The sequence below is a fragment of the Muscardinus avellanarius genome, assembly GCF_963383645.1.
Source record: "Muscardinus avellanarius genome assembly, chromosome: 16".
NCBI lineage: Eukaryota > Metazoa > Chordata > Mammalia > Rodentia > Gliridae > Muscardinus > Muscardinus avellanarius.
The window spans coordinates 39123062-39140157 of record NC_137802.1 but is presented as its reverse complement, the minus strand read 5'-3'; the positions used below and the strand labels follow the sequence as shown (position 1 = coordinate 39140157).

General features: G+C 40.3%; 1 protein-coding gene across 1 annotated transcript in view; it reads left to right on the top strand.

Moving 5' to 3' along the window:
- The window catches only part of ANKFN1 (ankyrin repeat and fibronectin type III domain containing 1), a gene marked incomplete at its 3' end in the record, with an annotated part of 415223 nt that overhangs the window by 356567 nt on the left and 41560 nt on the right, over positions 1-17096 (top strand). The window contains exons 13-14 of the mRNA XM_080712607.1: positions 14-130; positions 8175-8390. Of these exons, the coding sequence (XP_080568733.1) occupies positions 14-130; positions 8175-8390 (333 nt within the window). The remainder of the gene's footprint in view (positions 1-13; positions 131-8174; positions 8391-17096) is intronic.

The following is a 17096-nucleotide window of genomic DNA, read 5'->3' as shown; positions in this document are numbered from 1 at the left end:
ACTTCTTTTGCAGCTGTCTTGTATGTGGGAAGACATAAGGTGGCTGAGGCAAAGCGTACCTATCTCCATGTCCTCATCCACAGTGCTGCAAACCCGGCAGAAGATGCTCGCAGCAACAGCCCAGCTACAGGTGAGAGAACAAATTTCAACCCAGACCCTCAGAGAAAGTTGTCATTTGTTTTTGTTTTTAATTTGGAGAGTTCAGTTACCAGTCCTACCTGGAAAGGAATAGGGTAGGCTCCTTCCTCTATCAGATCCCTAGGCGCATGAGGGAATCTTGGGCAGTGTGAACTACACAGCTTCTCGTGGAGGGAAACTGTCCCTTTGGCATGACCCACTAAATAAGGAAGTAGGAGACTTGAGATTTGATAGTAATCGGTCAACTAAGTTGGTTCAGGGCCTCAGTTCCATCACTTGCAAAACAAGGGGCATTTGGCCCTGTCCCTTGCAGGGCCCTTGGCTGCTTCGGCAACCTGTGCATCTGTGAGCATGTAGGGATGAAGACAGAGGCCACCATGTGTTCCAGGAGTCTCTCAATGTGGTGCTTTGTGTTAAGCACAGGAGTGTATACTTACTTATAAAGAATAAAATGGACCTTAAAATGACTCTTTCCATATCATCATCCATATCAGATCAAGTCCCCCAGCTCTGTAAGAATGTTTGTAGACCACATAACTCATCCTAGAAATGGCAATGAATTCAAACCAAGTTCCCTGGGTTCTCCTCTCACTGCTTTCTGGTATTACCTTAATTTGTGGTACACACACACACACACACACACACACACACACACACACATCTGCCTGGGTTCTTAAGAGATCACTGAGCCTTTTCCAGAGATGGGCATCTACCTACAAAACTGTCAGTCACATTATCCCTATAAAGCTGTATAACAGGAATCTATATAAACTCTGTTTTGCCAGGCCATACCAGCCACACTATAAATAAGATCATAAAAAACAAAACAATAATCCCGGTATTGGGGAGGCTGAGACAGGAGGATCGCAGTTAATGGACACCCTCAGCTACTTAGTGAAGCCTTCTACAACTCGGTGAGATCCTTTTTCAAAATAAAGAATAAAAAATAGGACTGAGGGTATAGCTCAGAGGTAGAATGCGCCTGGGTTCCATCCCCAGTATCACACACACAAAAAAAAAATCTGTGACTCCACCCCTGCCTACCATTATGGGAACTTCATTTCTTGAACCACTTATCAATAAAAATATCTCAACCATCTGCACTAATAATTATTATGTTGATGTTAACATCAATTCTGAAAGGTGACCCTTCTATACTGTACTTTATTACATAAAGAGTGTCCTGCCTGGCATCCTCAACGGCCTCAGAGATTTCAGCAAACAGTCTTCATTTCAATGCATTCTTTGTTGTAGAATCTTCTCTTCCAACTCAAGGAGAAGTTTCTGGAGCTAGGCCATGATGACAGTGCTGAGTTCAGAGTGGCCCAATTGCTTGGACCATGCCATTGTCCCTCAAACCACTTTTTCCTTAGGATAAAATACATACCCAGGAGGCTCAAACCCCTTAGTAGGCCCTCCGGTGAGACCACCATGCAGCCCAGATACTCCTGGATTGCAGACCAAGCTGCCTTGGAATTTCAAGCAAGGCTCTTTATCATGTGCTTATTGGAGGCTTCCTAGAACACTTTCATCTGAGATCAGTAACATGAGAAGGATCAAGCTATTAGGAGCCAGTGCAGTCAGATGCTGAGGGATACCACAACAGCCACCGTGACCCTACTCAACTACCGGTACTGCAGCAGTCTTGGGTTTCTTTGGCCCCCAAATCTATTGATACCATCACTTTTCATAATGCATCATCCCTCTTCTGAGACTGTTCCTCCCCTTGTTAAGCTTAAGTCACTTAACTTATCATATCCATCCCCTTAAAAATAGAATAAACTTTCTCCCCCCATATTAGTTATTGGGGAAATACCAAGTCTGGATGAATTCAACATGTCTACATTGAAGTAGACATTGCACCTTCTTTGATGCTAAAAATGGTCCCATTCCATTCCTCTAATAAATTTGCTGTTTCACACTGCAAAGCAGCTATTAAAAACCTTCCCCACTCCCCCACACCCCCTTCTCCTTCTCCTTCCCTTACCTATACCCTGAATCTCCATCTTAGGTGATGCCTATACTGTCTAATTCACTAAGAAAATACATGGAAATGGAAATAATTTTTCACCACCAAATTTACAAACCTATTGCATTGACTCCACCTTCCCTTCCTTCTCTCCTATTCTAACAGATAAAATCTCATTCCTCCTACCAAAGGTTCATCCCTCCAAATTTGCTCTGGATCCCGTCTCTCTTGAGTCTCTCTAGTTTAACCTCCCTCAAATTCCTCTCTTGGCCTCATGTACTCTTCAGTTACTAAATGATCTCCATTCTCCCTTTCATAACACCCAACTCTCTTGGATTACCTACATCCTTTTTCTCCATTTATTTCTCATCAACTCTCAATCTTCCCTCTGACTCCTGCTGCCACCTATAAAACAGTGCTTTGGGCCACCAGTCATCAGGGTCAGATGACTCAATACATCTGGGACTCTGAGGCCCCTGTGAGCATGGGAGCCCTAGAGTGTCTTAGGTGAGGAGGGAAAGTCGGGTTGCAATCAAGAAACATTCTGGAACACAGCCTAAAGAAGTTTCAGGAAGAAAATGGGACTTGAAGTTCCAAATACTACAATGTTTTGGTTCTTTTATCATTCAAAATAAAAATTTTTATGCTTAATTTTATATTTGTAATTTTTTATTCTTTGTATTTTAAAGGGGGCCCCCAAATTATATAGTTCAGGCCCCCACAAAATCTATTTCACTAAATCCAGTGGACATTTTTAAGTCCTCTTTGCAACTGATATCCTAGCAAGACTTGCTACACATAACCCTGTTCTCCTTTTTCAAGTTGGCTTATTCCTTAGCTTCCATAATTCTCCGCTCTCCTGACTTTCTTCCAACTAACTTCTGGTCTGTCTTTCTCAATCTCTTTCCTAGCTCACCTGCTATTTTGTGTTTAGGGTACTTTTTTCCCTCCTCTTTGCCTTGATAATCTCTACATATCCTTCAGCTCCTAACTTAATTTTTATACTTCCTTGGGTAGCCTTTCTCTGATCTCCTGCTTCAGTGAATGACTCCCACAGCTCCTTGGACTCTTCATTGAGAACAATAATCATACTCCCATCAATTGTTTTGCTATTATTTATATGATGACCCACCTGGGTTATGAGTGACTGAGTTTGAGGAAAGTGTCTGTCTTGAATACCTATATACCCCCAATACTTGGCATGCACTGGACATTCAGGATCTGCTGGCTGGATAAATATGTATATTGTCAGTCCAGCCCCATGCATCCCCAAAAATCACTCTTGAGGGAAACTCCATCTAACTACAGAGAAAAGTGATCCCAGAAATTATCTCATACCACACCATAGTTACTACCTGGATAGTTTTCTAGCCCTGCATAGTAATCAGATCCTCAGAGCTCTCAGCAAATGATCACTCTTACACAGCCTTCATCACATTTCTATTTTTCTAAATAAATAATAGCTACTTTGGGGGGAAGGAGGCTTTCATCTATGGCCCAAGATATTTGATGATCTCTAGAATGAAAATATTTCTATTGTTATTTTATTTATACTTTTATTGGTGCATTGTAATGTCACATCATAATGTAGTTCAGAGTGATAGGGACACGCGTACAAGGCACCTCTTGCGGGAAGGGGGAGTCAGGCACAGAAAATAATGTTTCAGAAGAAGAAAAATAAATTTGTAAATTGATACATGCTATATATGTTAGATCACTTTACTAACTAAAATGTTTTGCACTGTTCCGAAGAAAGTAAATGTATTACATATAACTTGATTGGCAGCAAGTATATGTAAGTCCTGTTCATTTACCTCTGATACATCTCACTTTATTATCCTCTTCTTTCCAGTCTTCCTACTATAGCCTGACTACTCTAAATTACTTTAAAACTCTCGCAAGCCATCCCTCTGTTTCCATCCCCACTCTCCAGTCCATTCTCCACACTCCTGCCAGAGTAGCCAGCCTAAAAGGCCCTGACCAGGTTTTCTGCCTCAGGCTCTTTCTGCTGTGCCCCAGACCTCTCACCAGGCTTACGGGCCCTGACCACACTTTCCCTCTCTCCCCTGTGTCAGCACTGACTTAACCTTCATCCTGGAGTAAACCAACCACTGTGCAATTTGCTCCTTGTTTTCTGGTTTCTGCTCTCTAGTAAGTCCTCCTTTAATATATAATAGTTAATAATAGTAGTGGAACAACAGCATTCACTTGTTTACAGATTAGGAATAGGCACTGTGCTAAGTGTTTTACAAATTCTGTCTCATTTAAACTTCACTACAGCCTAATGATAATTCACTATTACTGTTATTCACTTTGATGATAAAACTATGGCCAAAAAAGGTTAATTTGTGCCCAAGGTCACAAATAGGAAGCAGTAGAGTATAACTTCAAATCCAGATCTATATGACTCCAAAGGCTGCATTCTTCTCAATACTATTTTCAACAAATTACTGTGTTGATTTACAAAAACTATAGAGGGATTTTAAATAAAATAAATTACTCATAGTTAAAAAGAAGAATAGATATCTATTATGCATTTCATGTTTATTGTAAATTGATATACTTAGTATGTTAGGTCACTTTACTAAATTTTTCTGCAATATTCCAAAGAAAGTAAATGTTTTACATATAAAACCTAATTGGCATCAACTACACACAAAATTCTACAAGTAGACATCTATTCATCCTCTAAAAGAGTAGATTTAATTTTTATTTGAAAGTAGGTTAGCTGGGCGTGATGTCGCACACATATAATCCCTGCACTTGGGAGACTAAGACAAGAGGATCTCACAGGTTCGAAGCCAGCCTCAGCTACTTAGTGAGGCTCTCAGCAACTTAGTGAGACCCTGTTTCCAAATAAAATATAAAATAGGTCTGGGAGTATAGCCCGGAGGTAGAAAGCCTCTGGGTTCCATCCCCAGTACCACCAAAAAAAATAAAATAGAATTTTAAAAAGGAAGTAGGTGAAGTATGCATTAACTAGTTAATATCACCTAGACAGGGAGACAGACAAATGTATGTTAGCATACTGAAAAAATAAGATGAGAAATCCCGCTAAGTGATCAAGGCCCTGTTTTGTTTTCATTCTTTCAAGAAAACATCAGAGGCTTTTTAGGAGATAAATATGTACTTTGCTCTCACAGTGAAAAGTATCTAAACTATTCATCCTCAAGAGACAGTGATAATCTGACAATGTGAATTGTATTGCATTAAACTTTCCTCCCCCCGTAGTTTTTAGAAATGGGTAATAATGAGTAAGATGTAATTTGTAATTTGTAAGACGTAATCTGTAATTATACTGTTTTTTTTCCTTTAAAAGAAAACAAAAGGGCTTGCCCAAAATTTCACTCTTCCAGGCCTTCACATCCTGCCGCTAGTCTTCCTTTAGCATCCCATGTCACCTCAAACTAAATAAAGTCCTGAAATATGTTGCCTCTGTCTGTGGTTTATTGATAGTCCTGGGAATTGTTCTAGTTATAACCTAGATGCATTCCTATGAACCATCAGGTACTCTTACCCCTCTTGACCTTGTCAGGGGATCTAACTTTGATTACTTAGCATGCCAGGTATTAATATAATCTACCTTTTCCTTTAGGTCCCAAACAATCTAGATTTGCCCCCTTGGAACACAGCTGCAATTTATTTTCACAAGAAGATTTCGTTTTTTAAGTTGCACTCTCCCCAGAGCTGGCTATATCCAACTCAAATTAATATCAATGAGTAATTTCAGGAAGATTTTTAATGCTTTCTTACTCAGTCCATTAGAAAACCTGACCCAAACTGACAGTGAATCACTGATATTAACTCTACTTAAATGAAATGACCACTTTAATCAATATGTATCCATCAGCCTTAGTCCAAAGTGAATCATATTTTCCAGTGTCTTAACAAAAATACAATATGCTAATTCATTCAACAAAAAAATCATCAAGTCTTACCACAAGCCAGGCACAGTGCAAAGGACCCAAAGACACAGAGATGTCTCCAGCTGCATTGATGTGAACATCAATCATAGGCAGTACAGCTGGAGACATGCTGAGATAGAAGTCTATACAGGAAGCAATAGGAAAGAAAAGAGAGGATGGCAAATCCTGACCTAGAGAGTTAGGAAAGTCTTTCTAGAGAAAGTAAAACCTGGACAGGATCTTGAAAACGAGAACATGCAAGCCAAGGTGAGATTCCAATTAGAACAGAAAAGAAAACTCAGTTACCACAGTGTAGCAGGTTTGAGACTTTGCAAAACACTTTCTCATGCCTTGCTCGATTTAATCTCTCAAATACTCCATAAGGTGAAGATTAGAATAGGGGATGTCTGAGCTCTAAGGCCTTTAGTTTAAGACAGTGAAACTCAGGACCAGAGAGGGTAAACAGTTCAACGGTTAACAAATGGCAGCCAGCCCTGAAACCCAACACCAGTATAAAGTAAAGTCTTAATAGCTGTGGTGTGCTGAAGCCAACTCAACTCCAGCTGGCTCCAGAAAGCCAACTGTAAAATACTCAAGAATTTCTAAAGCTTGTTGTCAAACCCCAAGTAACTTGAAATCAACTGTGGCAGAAATATTCACACCAAAGAGATTGGTGTATGCTACAAATCTGCCATCCACCCCACCTTTTTGCTGCTGTTGTTGTTCTGTTTAGTTTTGTTAGCCAGTTTTACAGCACTTTGCTTTTTAGCAAGTTGCCTTTGTATAAAACTATAGAACTGCATAGGGCTGAACTAAATACCACCTAGACTAGTTCTCTACGATTTTTTTTTTTTTTTTTTTTTTTTTTGCGGGTCTCGGGTCTGGGGATGGAACCCAGGGGCATTTGACCTCTGAGCTACACCCCCTGCCCAATTTTTTATTCTTTATTTTGAAACCAGGTCTCACTGAGTTGCAGAGGGCCTCACTAAGTAGCTGAGGCTGTCCGCGAACCGCGATCCTCCAGTCTCAGCCTCCCAAATGCTGGGATTACAAGCTTGCGCCACCACGCCCGGCTAAGATTTAGAAGTCACTTATTGGAGAGGAATCTGAGTGATTAGGCCACTTGAAAAAAATAAAGTAATAATCCTACTCATTCTGTATCTGACCTTGTGAGGAAGAATAAAAGGTGTAAGGCACAGACCTGCCCCTCAGGGGACACTCCAGTGTCCTCGTGGATGTGGCTATTGACGAGTCAGCTCATTTATTTTTAGGTCAACCTTGTCACTTTTACAAATTCCAGTTCTACTTTTGCTCTCATGCTAGCAGCTCATCTCAATATTTATGTGAACTCACAAAAATACCAAACGGGAGCTCTGAAATGATTTGTAATTGTTTTAAAACACAGATATTTAAAACAAGAGGAGATTTTAGCCTAATCACCCAGCCCTCTAGTTTGGAAATCTTCAAGCCCAGTGTATTTGTGAAACTCCTATTTATTTTAGTAACGCCCACTGGGGCCCCTCCATACCGTGTGTGGCTTCCTTACCTTCCTCCTTTCCTAGAAGTATTGTCTGCCTCAGTTAATCTAGTTTATAAGCAATTTTAGAAAACTTTTAAATAAACAGAACTCCCCAAAATGCAGATAAGCCAAACCAGGTCAATCTCCCAATTAAAGTATCTTAAAGGGAATGTGCAGTCATCGGGGACCTGTACAATGTGCTACATTGTGAATTCACTTTTTCATTTTAAACAACCCCACCTCATACTAGCTTACTGTAGATCTCTTGAAAACTCCGCAAGTAGCATACTTGAAATATCAGGCATTTTTCTTTAAAACATCTGGGATTCTCTTCAAGCACTGGTAACTGAGGTTTATGCGCTGGTGTGTCTATGTGGGTAAGAGATATTTACAGATATTGAATTTGCTTAAAAAAACACAATTTCTGTGCCTCTTGCTATAATCTGTGCAGACTCACGGCTAAGATATTTTCTTTGAGCTTCTGTGAAGTATGTTTCTATGATGCCGCATATTCTAGGTTTAAGTCTGAAAAAACAAACAGCTTCTCAGGACTCTAATCATTATTCACAGTGTCTTTCAGGGAGAGTGTGTTGCTTTGCTTTGACAATATCATTTAAGCTACCAGTAATCTATTTGTTTCTAGAATTTACTTGGAACACACAACTTGGGAAGAGTTTACTATGAGCCCATTAAAGACCGGCATGGGAACATCCTCATAGTCACCATCAGAGAGGTGGAGATGCTTTATTCCTTTTTTAATGGCAAGTGGATGCAGATCTCAAAGCTGCAGAGCCAGAGGAAGTCTCTGTCAACACCCGAGGAGCCAACAGCCTTAGACATTTTACTGATAACCATCCAGGTACACAATTTTACTTCAATGTTCTGATGTATTTGAAATTCCAAGCACAACCATGAAGGCTCCAGTGAAAGATACCAGAATCCATTTGCATATGCAGTGAAGGAGTAAAGAGAGTTCCAAGATGGGTCATTACTGATACTCCACTCGCAGAAAAATGCTGAAGCTTATTTTTATTGATCCCTCTCTAGACCTGGAATATATCAAGCAAAGCAAATCACAATCGCTCTGAAACGGGCAGGACTCTTCATTGGTCCTTTCTGATGAACCAATGAGAAACATGGAGACAAATCATTGAATAGGGTACCTACAGATAGTGTAACAAAAACATTAAACTGAAACAGATTTTAACATGTTAGAAAATGATATATGTATCTTTGTGACACTTTGAACAAAAATACCTTTATATATTTTACTCCTTTCTCATATACTTTTATTGGTGCATTGTAATTACACATCACAGTGAGGTTCAGAACGACAGTGGCTTACATGCACACAGCCCTTGGTGAGCTGCTCCCCAGATTGCACCCTGCCCCCTCCCCGTCTCCATCTGTGATACTGAGATTGGCACTGACATTTCATATATGTACATTAAATAGCTTCAGTTGAAGTGCTTCCTTCGCCAGGTCTCCCTCCCTAGACCCCCTCCATCACTCCTCTGGGGGTTCTTCTCCTTTACCTGGAGCTGGTCTTGTGTTCCAACTTCTCTCTAGCTTTCACATATGAGAGAGATTATACGACCCTTCACTTTCTGTGACTGGCTGATCTCACTTGTATAGTGTTCTTTAGATCCATCCATTTTCCTGCACATGATTAATTTTGTTCTTTCTTTAACACCTATTTACTTTTGTTTGTTTTTTACAATGCTCTTTTGGAACCACGGGCATGATTAGATTCATTTAAGGAGTGAAACAGGGTTCAGAGAGGTTCTGGGACACAGGGCTACATACACATAGAGGCATATTTAGAGAAGCGAATGAAGCTTCAATTTCCTTCAGCTCTTCACCGGTACAGCCCTGCAAGACACCGACCAGCACCCTGGCAATTTTGCATTGACAATTCGGCATCCTTTTTCTTACGGAAAGAAGCAGAAGCTGTTAGCTTCAGCCCTGCCAAACATGGAGTATGCCCTGAGCACACAGCCCTGAGACATAGAACTCAGACCTTCTGACTGGAAGCAGGCTTCTTTCTCCTCTGTCACTGCACAGAATGAGGGATGGGAGATGAAGTAAAGGATGAAGGACTCACCCAAGTACTGAGCAGCCCCCCAAACTCAAAGCTTAAGCAGCTTAGATGCAGACTCTCGGCCTGGATGGCAGTGCAGGAATCCCACTGTCTGTTGGGAAGGGTGCGCTCTGGCCAGCTACCATGCTGTTCTGCTTCAAGCTGTTTCTTCTTTCCTTTCCCTTTCTTCTTTTCTCCTTTGCTCCCTCCTTCCCTCCCTCCCTCCCTCCCTCCCTCTCTCTTTTCTCTCTCTCTTCTTTCTCCTCTCTCTCTCTCTCTCTCTCTCTCTCTCTCTCTCTCTCTCTCTCTCTCTCTCTTTCCCCCCTGTAGTGGATGTGAGTAACATAGAACTCTCCACCTTGGTAGAAAAACTGGCAGAAACATCAATATTAAGCCCTATACCACCGATGGCATACATCCACTTGACATCTGAAGGACCCAGTCACAAATGAGAACCCTGACTCCCAGCCCAGGCCCAGTAGCCATTCATGGTCTCCTTAAACAGCTAATTTACTTTCTGACTTTCATTCCCAACTGAGGAGTTGCCTCATACAATCTCACCAGTTCATTACTTGCACTGGCCCAAACCAGAACAAAAGTCCAACACAGCAAAGGTAAGCTAATTGGCCAAAGCCAATACCTCTGGATTTGATTTTATGGAATTTGAGTTCATAGGAAATTGATAGAGCCTAAGTGCATGAGTGTAGGAGGTGGGGGAGGGGAACACAGACACATCCGTGGTTCCCCTCTTCACCTTTTATAAGCAAGTGCTAAAAGAAACATTTAAAAAAATCATAATAAATTGAGCTTTTACAGGGTGACTAATACACTAATCCCCTATAGGGATAAACTGGGGTCTGGGCTACCTTTCCTCCTAGAAACACAGCCCAGGCCCCAGCATGATATAATACCTGGTTTCTCCTAGACTTATTACATTAAAAACGTGTTACAGGTGCAGAAAAATTCCAATCTGGTGAAAGGTTGTTAGAGAAGGAGACCAAAAATAGAGGCAGGATCAGGTTTCCACACAGATCCAAGTGGAAAATTTACCCCTGCTGACTCGCACGTTCCTGCTTGATGTCATTCCTGCCCACCCCACTCTCCCTTCTCCTTCCCCCCATTTTTCTCTCTCCTCACATTCTCATATTGGTCTAACGTTGGAGAGGAAATGGGGAATAAAACTGCTAAGGCTGGTATCCAATCGGTTCAATTATGTCAAGAGTTGGCTCCACTAGCTCAACATGAATATCGAAATAGGTCTTGATGGTGCCCAAGAGCAGGTTGGGTAATTCCCACAATGATGGGCCACAAACCACTCTCTTTTCTCAGGGCAGTGAAGCGATCACCATTGGGCATCCTGATTGGAAATCTGGGTTTCTTCCAGAGTTTTCTTACAACATATCCAGGCATCCCTTTGAAAGCAGGCTGACTAAGTATGATTCCTGGCCACATCCTTTCTAGTTGTGTGACCATAGCAAGTTACTGAACTCCTCACCCCTTATATCTCCTTCTCTGCAGAAAATCCTGTTTCACAAAGCTCTGATGAAGATTAAATGAGTTAATATGCAATGCATTAAAAGAGTAGCACAAAATACTTTTGTGATTTTTGCTATTTCTCTACTCAGAAAAATCTAAGCAATCCTAGGCTGTGCTCCAGACACAATCCTTCTCCCATACTGTCCCAGGAGGCCCCTACCACTGGCCCCATCATTCCCTGGGGGCACTTTATCACTTTACCCTTTTATAACAATTAAGAAAATCTGCATTAAAAAACTAAGTGATTCACAATAGGGTTTTCAAACTGAATAAAATCTCCACCTATAATTAATCTACTAATCCATGGGATCCCAAGAAACCCCAGAACCCAACTCCCTCTACTTCCTGACCTTCTTAAATTCCAGACCTTCACAACTGGCCTCTTATTTATCTGGGAAAGAAAAGATCTTCTCATGCTTGCCTGGGAAATAGAAGAGAGATATCATGGACAAGTTAGAGCCCCTAAGCCACCTAGCTGGCAATGAAGATATTTCCAATAAGAGGGCCCCTCTGAGGTGCTAGGTTATTCTAGCTGTCATCTTCAGGGGTTGTTTCAGTAGCCAATACCTCACATGTGAGGTTTCCTCTGAAGATCAGTCTCTGTATTCAACTTTTCAATACTCTGTCATATCTAAGATAGCATTTGCTTCTCATAAAAACCTAGTGAAGGTGAGTAATTCTATCATGTCCAGTTCACAGATGAACCCAAGTATTTCAAGGAAATAATTTGCCCAAATCATACCAGCCAAAATGCAGTGCAGGAGGTTCTAGGACCCACCTCTTCTAGGCCTGTCCTCCTGCCCCTCCCCTTCTACCAAGCTGCTTTTCACACTGTCCCCGCCCTCACTTCCTCTGCCTTTGTTCTTAAAAGTGTGTCCCAGGGAGCTGTGGAGAAGCTTGTCTTCCTTCTCCCTCTGTCTCCACTTTCCTCTTCTCTGCAGTACTCCTTGTCATCTCCAGATCCCCAGGATCTTCCTGCACCCCAATGCCCGAGCCTCCTACCTCACCTGCCATTTTCTGCTGTTTTTCCTGCACATACCTATTCTTTATACCTCCAAGCAGCATCTTAACACAGTTTATCAAAAAACAGACGAAAGAGAAAGATTAATGAAAGTGACTCAATTGAGCTGGACTTAAGAAACAATTAGGTTCTCACAGAAACTTGTTCACCGCTGTTCATACAAGCCTCGTTCATAACAGCCAAAGAGTAGAAACAATCTGGAAGTGCAAGAACTGATGAATTAATAAACAAACTGTGGTATGGCCACACAACAAAATATTATTCAGCCATTAAAAATGAGGCATGATCCAGGCTACAGCATGGAAAAAGCATGAAAATAGGCCAAGTGAAAGAGGCCAGACACAAAATGCCACATAGCACATAATTCCATTTATATGCTATGTCCATAATAAGCAAATCCACAGGGAGAGAAAGTAGAGTAGTGGTTCTGGGTGTAGGGAAAGGAGAGATTGGAGAGTGATAGCTAATGAGTGTGAGGTTTCTCTCTCATGACTGAAAATGGTCCAGAATAAACAGTGGTGATAGTTGTATGACCTTGTAGATACACTGAACGCTACTGAATTGTCCACTCTAAGAGGATGAATTTTATTGTATGTTACTTATATCACAATTTCTTAAAAGAAAAAGACAGGTGAGTATAGTAGGGACTACATTAATCTGGAGAGTCCTGTCCCATCTAAAGAAACAGTCCTATTCAGCCTTATCTATTATGGTGGAAGAACTTAGTCCCATTGTTGAAATATTTTCTGCTTTTTAAAAAGAAGTTGGAAATCCAGAGTTGAGTGTGAAACCTCTTTATTTTTTAAAGTTAGAAAACAATTCAGAAAATTTAAAATCCTTAAAGCTTATATAAATTTGGTGTCACCAGCCACCACTCTCTGGGCTCTGCCATCCACATGATTCTACTTTCATACCTCATCCAGCAAAACTGAAGCCCTGTGGTTCTTGGAAAGGCAACTATGTCTTGTTTCTTTAACAAGCTCTTAGGACATCTGGTCAATGAAGAAAGGTGGGATCGACCCCTCCTAGTCCCTGCACCGGCACATTATCAGCCCTCCTAGAGGCCCAGCCCCAGACCCTCCACCTCTGGGCCTTTCACTTCAGATTTAATAAACAATTTTTTCCAACATCAAGTAGGTGCCAGGCACTCTTCTAGGTGCTATAGGAAAAACAAATGAATAAGGCAAGGTCCTTGCTCTCAAGGAGTGCAGTCAAGGGAAGGAGACAGACTTGTAAACAAATCAAGGTAATACAAGGCAGAATTAAGCCAGAGCCTGATAGCAGTACAGACAGTGTACTATGGGTACCACACAAAGCAGCTATTAATTCTGCCTGCAAACCTGAGGGAAGGAACTGCAAAAGAGGTGGCATTTGGCTGAGCCATGAGGATAAGTTAAGTTTATCACGTGGAGTAAAGAGAACGAGAGAGAAATTAAAAAGGTGGAATGAAATAAAGAGCATGGGGGAAAAATGAGACAGAAGCTGAACAAGTAGATCTCACCCTCCCCTGGGTCCCTAATGGACTTTACAAAACCTTCGTATGGCCTTTATTATGCTAGGTGAGGAAACCTGGTTTGCATGTTTCCCCCACACACTGAAATGCTAAGTTCCATGAAGAGAAAGATCATGTATTTGTTCATCTGAGTGTTCTTAATAACCTAGCATAATGCCGCATACACATGGTAGGTGCTCAGTAAAGGCTAATAGAATGAGTAAATTAATGAACTCACAAACAAAAAAAAACCGGGGGTGGGGGGGTTAGAGCATGTATGAGAAAGGAAAAAGCAATTCATTATGGCTGTAGATCCCTGACACAAAGGGAAGGAAGAGGCTAGAAACGTAGGTTAGAGGTCAAATCAGATAATATATGGGCCTGTAGGCAATTTGGTTTTCCAAGGCCTTTCTAGTATACTTTAGATTATGTGAATGAGACAGCTTCTTTCTCTTCCCATACATATTTCAGGCTCTAAAAACATTCTGACTAATATTAGGAAAATGACTATGTGAAGGCAAAGAAAATACATAGTAGATGCTCAGTAATAGTCTTTTAAAAAATTGAATGAAAGGCTGAGTGACTCTGTCCTATAATGGTGCTGGTTTTATTATAACCACAGTATGTTCCTGACTCACAATCTCTTTGTGGTCAGTTCTGACCTCCACATGTTTTTCCCTTACACCCTTATCCATCCTGTGTTTGTACTCTTGGGTTTGAGTCTTTACAAGCACATTTTCTTATTAAGTTTCAACCCTAATTATGATAGGCTTATTTTTCCAATGCACTGGGTCATTCATAGCTTTATTACTATTTTCCAGAAAATCAAAACCACACCAAATTTGGGGCCCACAAATTTGATACACACATTCTTGATTTTCTTTGTCTGGAATGTCAATAAATAAGCTGAACAGACTGGCCCGCAGGACCAATCCCTACTGGGCCATCACTCAATCTGTCTACTATTCCCACACCATCTCCATCATCCACCAATCTTCAACCCAGATATCCAGCTTGTTAAAGTAATGTGGTCAAGACTCCACTTTTGTCCAGATTATCTTGGTGAGACAGATTATACTGGTAACTTCTCTCCGGTCTGTGGGTCCTATTTTATTACTGTTAGAAACTAAGTTGAATCTATGATTTGCTCTTCACAATGCCATGCTGACTCCTCCTTAATGTCTCAGGACTTCCTGGGTGACTACAAGTTGATTATTTGATGGTCCTTTTGCATTTTCCCCAAAGATCAATAAGTCGGAGGTCGAATTACCAGGGTCATCCTGTGATTCTTTCCTTTCTGTTGCAGGCAGGCATATTTGTCCTTTGCTAGTCTTTAGGGACTTTACCAGTTTTCTATGACTTCTCAAAAATAATGGCCCATGGGTCTATAACCACATCTGCTTATTCCTAGAGTACCCCTAGGGTACATGCTACAGATTTGAATGCTTCTGTTTTTCTTTCCCACATAAACCAATTCCCTCCCCTTAATTAGTTGTTCATTTCTCAAAACACTACCTTGACCAAACTTCTTCCAGTTAACTGCTTGTCTATGATGTATTCTGAAGAGATGTGAGAGAAGACATTAATAAGTCCAGACTTATTCATCTCCTGAATAAAAATTCTTAACTTCTTGATCATAAAATAAGTGTTTTCTATTTTACTTTTTGCCATATGTCTTCTGAAAGTTGCTTACGCTTTGTTTTTTTGCACAGTAGCTCTCTCTCCTTCCCAGCCATGAGCATTCTTATTTTATTCCTCTCTGCTATTCCCGTGTTTTGGTTTATAGATCTGACCTGATTTTCACATGCTGTCTACCTATTTTATAAACAAATAGTACTGGGTGCCATGGGGGCAAAGCAAAAGAAAAAAAAAATCTATCAATAATTTCACAGTCTAATTCTAGCAGAGAACAGGGGGAAGGGGTAGCTTAGTGACAGAGCACTTACCTGGCACGTTTAAGGCCCTGGATTTGGTCCCCAGCACCACGAGGAAAAAGAGAGATCAGAGGAAAGATATAAGTATTAATTCCCTTGGATGCCCATATCACCTCTACTATAAAACTGAGTATATTATAACTATCTGTTTACTATTTTGCCTTTCTTGGCCTCCCCAAGAGGAGGGATCACATGTTGTATATCTGAAACCCCAGTGTTTTCTGTAGTGACCAACGTATCACAGGAACTCAGTATGTGCTTGACAATAAAAGGACAGAAGAGACAGCACACAACAGACTATGTTAAAGGCTGCAGACAGTTAATTCTACAGAAAAAAAAGCTCATCCTTCATAGCATAGTGGTCAAGGAAGGCTTCATCCCTTTCTCTTCTACACAGAATTCTTCACAAGTTTAAATGTTCATTTTTGTTTTACTTCTTGTGTCCTACATTTACTATAGAATTGAATGCCTTATTTCACATATTTTAAAAATACACTTATTCATCCTTATTAATGCTATTTTTAGTTAACAAATAATAAACATTTATGGGGTACAGAGTGATGTGTGTAATGTAGAATGAATAAACCAAGCTAATTAGTATAGACATAACCTCATTTGTTTATCATTTTTTGTAGTGATACTTCTGAAATTTTGTTAGTTATTTTACCTTTTCTAAAAACCAAGCTAAACTCTGGTTTACAGGAAACCAGACCAATTATGATTAAGAACATAGAATGAACAAGAACTTTATAAGAACATTACTTGAATATCAAAATTTTAAGATTCCAGGAACAACTGAAGCCTCCAAATAGTTCTGCAAAAAATTATCCTCTTCATGAAGACATTGTGAAAATCATATATTAAGAGTATCACTTCAGATATCGAATTCAATCTAAAGAATTAACCCAAAAAGGAATCAACATTAATTCATTCTTCATTCTCAGAATTACTGTATAACTACAACTTAAATGATAATATCATAATATCATTAAATAATAATAATAATAATAATAATAATAAACTTATTTGGGAATACATTTTGTTTGAATTTTAAGGTAGAGAAAAAATGCACCCTTTATTTCTACCTGCTATATAGTTTTTATTCTATTTTAAATGGTTTCCCTAAAAATGGGTTTTCCATTTTAATTTTCCTCCGAGTATGAAGCTTCTTGTAACTATTAGGTCAGCTTTCACACTGGAAGTTAGTTTTCTCTCAGCTAAACAGTACACCCTCCACAGATAGGAATTATGAGTTCTATCTTTCTTATTACCCCACCAGCCTATTCCCAATCACAACCCACATACCTACCCTTGGCACAGAAATACTAGGGAAATAAGCACGTAGGCTATATTGAACACTGATTGCTTCACTCAGAATTCCCCAGAAGGCAAGATGATAAGACTAGCTGGTACACCAATACCTCCCCAACATTCATGGTGGTACCTAAGGTTTCTTATCTAGTCATAGCTCATATCAAACACGGCAGGCACACCTCAAAGAG